General features: G+C 35.1%; 1 protein-coding gene across 1 annotated transcript; it reads right to left on the bottom strand.

The window, feature by feature from the left end:
- Positions 1-5,862: 5,862 nt before the first annotated feature.
- On the bottom strand, positions 5,863-6,477 carry LOC122050900 (zinc finger protein GIS3-like). Its single transcript, XM_042611767.1, has one exon. The coding sequence runs from the start codon at positions 6,475-6,477 to the stop codon at positions 5,863-5,865; it is 615 nt and encodes a 204-aa protein (XP_042467701.1).
- Positions 6,478-11,792: the final 5,315 nt, after the last annotated feature.

Raw genomic sequence — 11,792 nt, forward strand, 5'->3', positions numbered from 1 at the left:
AAGAAAGAAAAGGAAGAGGGAAAAGCTATAGGGCCGACCACCACTAAGAAGGAGAAGAGAGGAAGAAATAGAATAGAGGTATCGCCCATGAAGGCACCTCTACCCCCTCTATTATAATCCTTGGTCTTGGCAAATAAAGAAATTTAAATAAAAACTTCCTTAATTCCCTTGCCATGAAAAGGAAAATTTATTTAATTAAAAATCAATTTCCTTTTCATTATTAACATGGTCGGGCCACCTATTAGCTCAAATCAAGGAAAGTTTAATTCACACAAGAATTAAAACTTCTTAATTTGTTTCCGAAAATTTATAAAAAAAAATTCTCTAATAAATTTTCCCTTTATGGTGGGTTATAAAAGGAAATTTTATAAATTAAAATCTTTCTTTTTAACATGTGGATTATTTCAAAAAAGGAAAGTTTTCTCTAAAATTAAAATCTCCTTTCAATCTACAAATAAGGAAAAATATCAAATCTTTTCTTAATCTTTTGTAGAAACTTATAAAAGGAAATATTTAATTTTAAAACTCTCTTTTAAAATCATGAACATGGTTAAAAAAAGAAAGTTTTATCAAAATTAAAATCTTCCTATCAATCAACAAATAAGGAAACATATCAAATTTTTTCTTAATCTTTTGCAGAAAGCTATAAAAGGAAAGATTTAAATTTTAAACTCTCTTTTAAAACCATGAACATGGTTACAAAAAAGGAAAGTTTTATCAAAATTAAAATCTTCCTACCAATCTATAAATAAGGAAAGATATCAAATCTTTTCTTAATCCTTGATAGAAAACTATAAAAGGAAAGATTTAAATTTTAAACTCTCTTTTAAAACCATGAAATCCACATAAGAAAAAAATTTTAAAAAATAAAATCCTTTTAATTAATTATAGCCGGCCACACTAAGCTTGGACTCAAGCTAGGGCCGGCCACCTCACACCTTGGTTTGGCCGGCCCTAACTTGGGCTCCAAGCTAGGCTTGGCCGACCACCTTAAGGTGGGTATGAGTGGGTATAAATCTCTATATACAAGCGGCTACGATAGGGACCGAGAGGAGAAATTAGTTTTGGTCTCCCGATGAAATTAAGCTTCCCGTGTTCGCCCCGAACACACAACTTAATTTCATCAATAATAATTCATTCCACTAAAAAAATATTATTGAACTACCGCACCAATCCCAAATTACTTTTTGGGCTCCTTCTTATTATGAGTGTGTTAGTCTCCCTGTGTTTAAGATGTCGAACGTCCACTAATTAAATGAGTTACTGACAACTCACTTAATTAACATCTTAGTCCAAGAGTAGTACCACTCAACCTCATCGTCATGTTGGACTAAGTCCACCTGCAGGGTTTAACATAACAATTCTTATGAGCTCCTTTTGGGGGCATTCTCAATCTAGATTACTAGGACACAGTTTCCTTCTATAGTCAACAATACACACTATAAGTAATATCATTTCCCAACTTATCGGGCCTATTGATTTATCGAGCTAAATCTCACCCATTGATAAGTCAAAGAAATAAATACTAAATATATGTGCTTGTTATTATATTAGGATTAAAAGCACACACTTCCATAATAACAAAGGGTTTGTTCTTTTATTTAGTCAGTATAAAAAGAAACTACCTCAAATGGTCCTACTCAATACACTTAGAGTGTACTAGTGTAATTTATTAGTCAAGATAAACTAATACCTAATTACACTACGACTATTCCAACGGTTTGTTCCTTTCCATCTTAGTCGTGAGCAACTGTTTATAATTTATAAAGAACTGATAACATGATCTTCTGTGTGTGACACCACACACCATGTTATCTACTATATAAACTAATTGAATAATTACACTTAGCATATAAATGTAGATATTTGACCAATGTGATTCTTTTATTTCAAAAATAGATGTTTACAAAAAGCTAGGCTTTTAGTATACACTTCAACATCTACCCCCAGCTCTGGCAAACATTCACGATATAGTTCATGTGTCTATGGTGAGGAGATATGCGCCCGACCCCGCACACGTTTTGTCAGATATATCAATTCTCATTCAGTCTGACGTTACATACAAGGAGGTTCCGGTATAAATTATGGACCACAAAGTGCGTCAGCTGCGGAACAAGACTATCAGACTAGTTAAAGTCGGATGACAGTATCATTCTGACGAAGAGGCTACTTGGGAGATTGAAGATACGATCCGAGCTCGATACCCCCATCTTTTTACTTGAGGTATGTGGGTTTAGAGTTCTGTTCAGCATTTATAATGTTTAGCTATAGCTAGTACTTACTGATGGTAAATAACAAAAATTTGGGAATTAAATTTTTATTAATAGGGGAGAATGTAAAATATGACACCTAAATAAAAATAAAATAATAAGGTTATTTGAGGAATAACCTTAATAGAATTTTTAGAAATTTTTAGAGATTTTTTGGAAATTTTTCGAAGCTCATATGACGAGGTTAAGGGGATGAATTAATAGGCTTGGGGAAAGCATGTTTGGAATACCACTCAAGTGGGAGTTGATTGAGGAACTAACTTAGGTTTTAATTAAATAAACCTAAGTTATATATTTATAAAACCTAATTATTTACTCTCTGTAACGACCCGGCCCCTTCGGCCCATTTGGCGACCTCTTATGTCATTGACCGACGACCCTCGGTCATACCGTTACTCACTAGGAATTTCCACCCCTGGCCAGTGGATTTTTGCCTTCCCCGGGATTCGAACTCTAGACCTCCAGGCTTAAGTACTAGAGTTTATGAATCCAGGTAGCCAAGTGAGTGGCACGACCCGGCCCCTTCGCCCCATTTGGCGACCTCTTATGTCGTCGACCGACGACCCTCGGCCGTGTCGTTACTCACTAGGACTTTCCACCCCTGGCCAGTGGATTTTTGTCTTCCACAGGATTCAAACTCTAGACCTCCAGGCTTAAGTACTAGAGTTTATGAATCCTGGTAGCCAAGTGAGTGGCCGCTCACTTGGCTACCAGGATTCATAAACTCTAATACTTAAGCCTGGAGGTCTAGAGTTTGAATCCTGGGGAAGGCAAAAATCCACTGGCCAGGGGTGGAAAGTCCTAGTGAGTAACTACACGGCCGAGGGTCGTCGGTCGACGACATAAGAGGTCGCCAAATGGGCCAACAAATGGGCCGAAGGGGTCGGGTCGTTACACTCTCCTCTCACTGTCGCACACCCTTCCTCCTGATGCCGCTTCTCTCTTCCTCTTCCCCTCTTCCTCTTCGTCAAGCTCGCACCGCCACCGCCCATTCTCGATTCCTTCATCTCCCTCCCCTCTCGCCCGACGCTGCCTCTCCCTCACACGGCGTGGAGCGTCGACCGCCTCCTCCTCTTCCTCGAACCCGATCGTTTTTCCCTTCTCCCGACCCAAGTTGCGACGATCCCCTTTCCCTCTACCACCTCTGTCCGATGTCGTTGTCGCTCGATGCAGCACCACTCATCATCCGATTGCCGATGTTGCCGACGCTCTCCCTCTTACGAGTTTTCTTCCTCTTCGAGTCGTGCCCCAGCGGTGTTGTCTCGTCATGCCACCCGTTGTCGTCGATGGAGTAGCCCTAGTGTGCAGCTGTGCGATGGTCGGCCAACCATCATCTCCCTCTTTCGATTTGGGTCGAGCCCTAGAGCCAATCTTTCCTCATCACCATGTGCATAGATCACCCTCCTCTGTTGCGATTTGGTAGCACAATAGCCACACCCGAGCTCTAGCTTCGATTCATTGCCACCGACTATTCAAGGGAAGAAATGGTCACTGCGACCCTCTACCCTATACTCGATCTTCCATTTCCATTTGTTGCCGGGAGTACTACATTTCCCTACTGTGAATATTGAAGGTATGGTGTTGGATTTGGGTTTTCTATCTTTATATGACGCTGATCTAGGTGATTATCTTGGAAGGCAGTGGCATAGCTTTGCTCCGGCCGTTGCAGCCACCAGATCTTCTGCTCCGGTCATTCCCTTATCTATGGAGTTATGCTAAACTTCTTTCTTGGATCCAACAGGAAGCATCACCAGTGGGTTCCAACAGTGGCAGGCAATGGAATTGGGTAAGTTTTAGTGTTGATTTTTTATGGTTATTTCATAGTTGATTAAAGGATAGTTGGGTTTAATCCGAATGATGGAATGATTAGGGTTAATGGAGCTAACCCTAGTTGATCAATGGATTAGATTTAGTTGAGGATTTGATTTAGCTAATAAATTTATGTAATTAGCTAAATCTGTATATCATGTATTGCAGGACTCTGATTCGAGACGAGCGTCTCGATGAAGGATTGGTTTAGCACGACCTTTTTGAGGCGGGTACCTCTAACTTATCTCCTTGATATGGTCATTTTTAATATGCATAGTAGTTTATAGCTAGTAATAATGATTGTGTTTACTTCTACTTTGGTATGTCACTTCTTGGTTATTGTAGTCTGCCTATATTCCTATCTGTTATGCATTCATACTTATATTCTCTTGTTTGTTGCCATGTTTACTTATGTTCATAAAAATAGTGACATACATTGCCCTACTATGTAGTAGTCTAGTTATTTGACATGTCTGACTTGTGTACCTAGTTTATTGTTACCTAGATCATTGTATGGATTTATTTCCTTTTTGGTACATTTTATATGGAGGTGTATACTGTCAGTATCTACATATTTAGTGTCATGCACTATCTTGCAAGATAGCATGCTGAGCGATTGTCGACTCTATTATTGTTGAGCACATCGCCAGTTACATGATCTGCGCACACAACCACTCATGGGTTAGTGGTACATCAGGCAGGGTGTGTGTAGTTTGCTCTATCAAGGCTCCACTGATTCGTTCATGGGTAGCATGACTGCAGCGTGTAGCGGGTAAAGATTCCTCCCCTGGACCATGATCTTTACGGAAATTTGATTTGCAGTTTTAGTCATGGGATCAATAGAAAATGATAAGTATAAATTTTTCTGCTCTTTATATATATAGGACTTAGCTATTAATATAAACCCATTCCTTTTCTCTAATTTTTTAATTATGGCAATTTTGATTACTCCAATATTTTTTTTTAAAAAAAAATAATAATAATAAAATATGGAACTGCCACATCAGCGGCCCCTCTAGAGGGTAGAAAATGCAAAATAAGCTATGGTATATGAAAATTATAAAATTTTAAAATAATAGATAGAAATATCATAAAAAGGGTCATAACTATACCTATTAATGGTGTAAGCCCGGAGTTACTTTACCATATTTGAATTCAGTTATTTTAATAAATTCTCTACGGCAGTTTATCTGGGCCCTGATTAAAATTATCCTTAACTATTTGTGTAACAATGAATCTTATTTATTTAATCATTAATTGAGATCTCTTGATTTTATACATTATTTCGTTGTAATTGTAAATAAACGGTATGATAATAGATCTATGTTTTATATATATATATATATATATATATATATATATATATATATATATATATATATATATATATATATATATATATATATATATATATATATGAATTACGGTTTATGATGACAGAACTGAAATTTGATTTGCAGTTTTAGTCATGGGATCAATAGAAAATGATAATATATATATATATATATATATATATATATATATATATATATATATATATATGAATTACGGTTTATGATGACAGAACTGAAATTTGATTTGCAGTTTTAGTCATGGGATCAATAGAAAATGATAAGTATAAATTTTTCTGCCGTTCTTAAATCATATATAAATCAGATTTATTTCAGTAAAATAGTGAGAAATTGAAACAAGAACCAATAGAAAAGCATACGAATCTAAAATCCAAGAAGCATTAGAAAAGCAAACATGCATAATTGTGGAGCCAACCAACGTAACGATGAGTCTAAAGTCTAAGTGTCAAGTCAATAAAGTTGGACGAGTCTCCTGGCGTCGCGTTCGAATATGATCCTCCGCCTTCCCCTCCTATCCATTGCCTCCCGATCGACGCCACTTCGAGCTTAACAGCCGGCGCCGGAAGTGCCGGCACTTCTCTCCACGCTGCAGCGTCGAACTGCAAATATCCGTTGTGGCGCCTGTACAACGGCCCACCTGCAGCGGGGGACGCGGACGCGGCCGGAGCACCGAGGTACGGCTTGTGGATCACGTCGAGCCTCCGGCCAGCGTACTGCAGAAATTCCGCGGCGGCGCCTCTCTTGGCGAGGTTTTGCTCGCGCCTGTGAGCATTCTTATGACCACCGAGAGCCTGAGGGCTGGAGAACGTCCTAGAGCAGTAGTTGCACGAGAACACTCTCGGCTCGCGCCTGTGAGCATTCTGATGGCCAAGGAGAGCCGGAGGGCTGGAGAACGTCCTAGAGCAGTAGTTGCACGAGAACACTCTCGGCGCGGGTTCTGGTGAAGCAGGCTCGGCCTTGATCGCTCCGAGCTTGCTTATAAGGTCGAGCTCGAGGACCGACGACTTCGGGTACACCCCATCGCCGGCGTCCTTGGCCACGGTCATGCTCAAACCTAGGATGAATCTGTTGGTCTTCATCTTCTCCTCCTGAACCTTGGCGTTCTGTGAGATACAGATTTGGGACGACGATTTATATAAAGAGGGAGGGACAAGGCAATAGACGAGGATGAAGGTATGAAATCATGATTGATTTCTTAGCTTAAATGGAGGATACTTCCATAAAGCGACTTAGCTATTAATATAAGCATATTGATTTCTTTGTCTCTTTCCTTTCATTAATTTTTTAATTATGGCAATTTTGATTACTCCAATTCTTATAAAATTCTTGTACGTGTATAAATGTTAAATGAATCAATTATCTGTATTTATTAAGGGAAATACATCTGAATCGAATAAATTAGAGAAGATTACATCCCCTATGTGTGTCCGTTTATTTATTACCGTAATTGAGGAGTTTAATGTGGCAATATATGATTTTTCCATTAGAATATTAAATGCTTTTCTTCGAGGTTAAGAATATTCTTAATAATAATTTCAACTTATAATTTCACTAATAATATATTCGAAGTGGGGAATTATATTTGTTATAAGAAAAAAAAATGATAATTCAGTGATAATATAGATGTCTTATTGTGGAACAGAAGATGATTATATTTATTCTAAGGAATATATTTCGTTTGGATCGACCTTGACAAATTTTATTATGTTAGATTTATAAGACAAGCTTTCAATGATTAATTACCCATTATAAAATTTACTAGATCGACTTCTTCGACACACTGACCAACATGCATGCATAATTTTCACTTTCATATATCGATTAATTTCAACATGTTTTGGTGGATTTTAAGGATTTTTTTTAAAGTTAGATTTCAACATGTTTTTCACTTTCACTTTCGACACAATGTTTTTTCATCAGCCCATTCTCGAGCGCCAAAGAACTGTGAGAGAAGTTGATCGAGCTTCATGAAGGAACATCCGATACCAAGGTAAGTAAGAGGGATTTAATACTTAATAAACTATATAATATTAAAATGCAGGAAAATGAGACAGCTAACCAACTCCACACCCGGATACAAGATCTACTCAATGGGATTCATGCAATCAGACAGAAAGTGGAAAACTGCGACATATTGAGATATGCTTTAAACGCCTTTCTGAGGAATACCTTGTGAGCATCCATGGTAGATGCTTACAAAGTTTCTATAGATCTCTCTTCAATTAAATTCGATGAATTATTTGTAGAATTTGAATTACATGAACAGATTAACTCACGTCCAGCTGAGAAAGGGATTGCTTTGGTTGCAAGTACAAGCAGAACCCGAGAAACTAAAACAAAGCGTAGAACCGAACCGGAATCAGAAGAAGAATCAGATTCGGATGATGATGACGACGAGCTCACGACCGAACTTGTCAACCTGGTGAGGAAACTCAACAGAAAGAAGAGAGGCTTTAACAAGAAGGATGTCAAAAAGGTAATCCAGTCCAAGGAGGCTCAACCAAAGGTAAAGTTCGAGGTGACGTGCTACGGATGCAATCAAAATGGGCACATTAAGGCCAACTGCCCGAACCAGAAAGATGCGAAGAAATCAAGAAGGAAGAAGGCTCTAAAAGCGACGTGGGACAAGTCTTCTTCGGAAGAGTCCGACTATGAAGAACTCGAACAGACAAGTTTCCTCGCAATGACGACCCGAGACCAAATCAACAAATCCATAAGCGAGGACGAATCGAAAGCTGAGTCTGAGAGAAGCCACGGATCCGTATCCGTTTTCGAAGGGCCGAACCCCTCTGTAAGTACATTCGTTTGTATAATTTAATAAATTACTTAATGCGTAAACTAGCTAAGTCTAATATTTGGATCAAGTCACTTCTAAAGGAAGTAACATCCCTTAAAGAAGTGACTGATACCGAATCCTTGGCTGACCCTGTTCAGACTGGAACCTCAACTCAAGTCCAAAAACTTAAGAAAGAAAATTCCAGCCTAAATATTCAAGTCAAGTATTTGAAAACTGCATTGGAACGATTTATACTGAGTTCCAAGAATCTTGACTTGATTCTTGGAAAACAGAAAGCCGTATACAATCAATCCGGACTTGGATTTAAAGCTAAAAGAAAATATCAGTCTTATTTATCGCTTGTTAACAGACCGAATAGAAAGATAGTTCAAGCATGGGTACCTAAGTCCAACTTGGTCAATCAAGTTGGACTTGATCAATATCGGGTCTCCAAGGATCAAGTATATTACCTTGTTAGACCATATTGAGGCTATGATCTAGGGGGGGCTAATAGAAAAACTATCTTAATAAATAGATAAATTGCTTGATGATTGTTTATTTTCTTTTAATATGCATGTTTAGATTAGGATAGATTAAGGACCTAGGCGTAATTTACACTTGTTAGTTAAACCTAGCGATTTCAAAATGAAAATTAAATATATAATTTCTTTAAAAGGCTCTGTCTAGAAAGTGGTGGATGATCCCATACCCAAGAAGGCCTAGTGTCTCGCCACTGTCTGCGAACCAATCTTTGAAATGTATACTTAATTGACTAATTGGAAAACTTAAGTTTAACTCAAATGTAAATTAATCCTTAGATATAATCTAAATTAAAGATAATCATCTCACAAAACTATTTAAGATTCCCTGCTTGATAACTTAGAATCAGGTGAGATGGATCTACGATGAACTTAGTCTAACTTACTTAAAATTCTCTCAATAATTATTTAAAAAATTATTTAATTTTTTTTTAAAAACTTATTTAAAAATTCTTTTAAAAACTTGTTTAAAAAAATTATTTAAAAAACTCTTTTAAATAACTTAACAACTTAATTAATTTAACAAATCAACTTAATTAATTAATTAAATAATCAACTTAACCAAATCCTATCAACTTAATCAAACCCAATTAAATTGAATCAATTAATTCAATAACTAAATAAACCATCTCACAATCACCCATAGAATTACCATGTTTGATCATCTAGGCTGAGTGAGATGGAACCTTAAGTTAATTTCAGTCAAGCTATCTTCTGAATCCATTAATTTGACTCAAATCAAATACTTTATGTAGGAACATAAAGATTTGGATAAATAGATGTTAGATAGTGGATGCTCCAGGCACATGACTGGAGATAGATTGAAATTCTCTAAGTTAAAACTGAAGAACCTAGGATCGGTTGCGTTCAGCAATGACGGAACCCTTAAGGTAATCGGAATATGTAATATCTAATTAAATTCCGATTTTTACATTCAAAAAGTCTTATTGGTTGAGCAATTTAGTTTTAATTTATTTAGTATTAGCCAGCTATGTGACTCAGGGCAGGCCCCACCTTACCCCCATCAATTTCTTAACTAATTTCAAAATCTTACATAAAATATTATTTAATTAATTTAAAAATATTATTTAATTAATTTCAAAATTTTATTTTAAATCATAATGAATTTCAAAAATCCTGATTATTTGATTATTAATCATAATTAAATTATAATTATTTTCAAATTTCAAAATGTTAATTATTTTCAAATCATAATTTTAATTATTTTCATATCATAATTAATCTTAAAAGGCTAATTAATTTTAATCAAAGTAACTTATAATTATTTTTTTCAAAATTATAATTAATTTTAAAATCATTATTTACAAAATTATAATTTTCAAATCATAATTAAATTATTAATTCTTAGATTTTCAAAATCTTAATTATATCTTAATGATAATCACTAAAAGAAAACATGGCTTTAGAGACGAAAAATTCCGTCTCTGAAAGTTATTTTTCTGTCTCTAAAGAATGTTTGAGACGGAATATTCCGTCTCAAAAATTAGTTAGTGAAAGCTCCGTAGCTAATTTTGAGGTGAAAATATTTCGTCTCTAATTTCAAAAACAGATTAAACAACTGTTTATGAATCTATTTTTAATTTAACTAAATGAATTAATTTCAAATGCAAATTTCGTTTCTAATTTTATTTTAAATTTATTTTTAGTCTGTCTCAAATTATCTAACAAATATAATGTTAATCTGTTTATCAATCCATTTATAATTTTGTTTATAAATCCACATATAAATTTATTTGCAAATTTATCACTAATTTTATCAATATTTCATATTTACATATTACTTTGCAATAAGCAATCACAAATTTCAAATAAATTAAAATATTAAAAAAACTAATTTCTAAATCTAAAAGTATATGATTAACATTAAGATAAATAAACATTCACATCGTCTCGAGATAAAAGCAATCACACATTACGATTCCAATTTTCTTTTCCTTTTAATAATTTCTCCCTCCACCCTCTTGCTAGTAGCATGAATGTCTTCAATTTCCTGTGATAATTCTTTATTCTTCTTATTAGAGCAAATCTGTTGAAACTTTAATTGTTTGATCTTTCAAACTGTCAATCGCGTTCAAGTTCATACACCCTCCCCTTACATGAGTCACCCATCACATCGTAACACTGTAGAAAATTTACCACCCGCCACATCACATCATGATTGAAGATTGAATGAAGAATTAGTAGAGTAGTCATCAACATTTTATTTTTCTCTTTCTTGTTCTTATTCATAATACAATAACTTATATTAGTCTAAAAAATTTAAAAACAAAAAAAATGAGATACACACATGAAAACAATAATGAACAATTAATTATTTTTACTTACACTAACTCAAACCGATTTATTGTCCATGAACTCTCTGATACCGCTGCTAAAAATTAAAAGAAGAATGTAGGTAGATTTTTCAATAATAGAAACAAATATTTTGAATCTTTGTAAAGGCTTCACATGGAGCCTGAAGATGGTCAAATATTCAGAATAAATAGAAGTATTATTTACACCTGTGAATGTGTCATCAGAAAGGTCAGAGAAAAAAATCAATTATCGGCTAAGTCAAGAAAGTTAAAAATTTAATCTGGTAAAAATTTTCTTCTCTATATGTTAGAGAAAAACAATCAGTTATTATTTAACTAATATTCATAATTCATAACTTCCTTCGAACACCATGTTTGCTATTGTATAAACCAGGATGCAAGGAAGTTTGATAGAAAATCAAGTCCTTTTAAAACTATAGGTTATTTGCAAGGAAAACGCATAAAAAATGATTAAAATGGGCATTAAAACAACCAAGTGTAATACATTACATCAATAGAAACAGTAACATGGAAAGGAACTAATAAATAAATGCCTTCTTTTAGTGATTAGAGAGATTTGGAAGTTGAAAATAAATCCTTTGCAATAAGAAAACACACACCTGACACATTCAATGAGTTCAACTCGAATAGTGATGAAAAATTACTCGTACTTGAAGTAGCAGAGAACAAAGCCACACACCTGACATAGGAAAGGAACAAAACTAAAGACA

This window comes from Zingiber officinale, chromosome 3A (genome assembly GCF_018446385.1).
Source record: "Zingiber officinale cultivar Zhangliang chromosome 3A, Zo_v1.1, whole genome shotgun sequence".
Lineage (NCBI taxonomy): Eukaryota > Viridiplantae > Streptophyta > Magnoliopsida > Zingiberales > Zingiberaceae > Zingiber > Zingiber officinale.

Bases quoted from the DNA above. Each gene is read 5' to 3' on its own strand.
- LOC122050900 (XM_042611767.1), bottom strand. From the start codon at position 6,477: ATGACCGTGGCCAAGGACGCCGGCGATGGGGTGTACCCGAAGTCGTCG.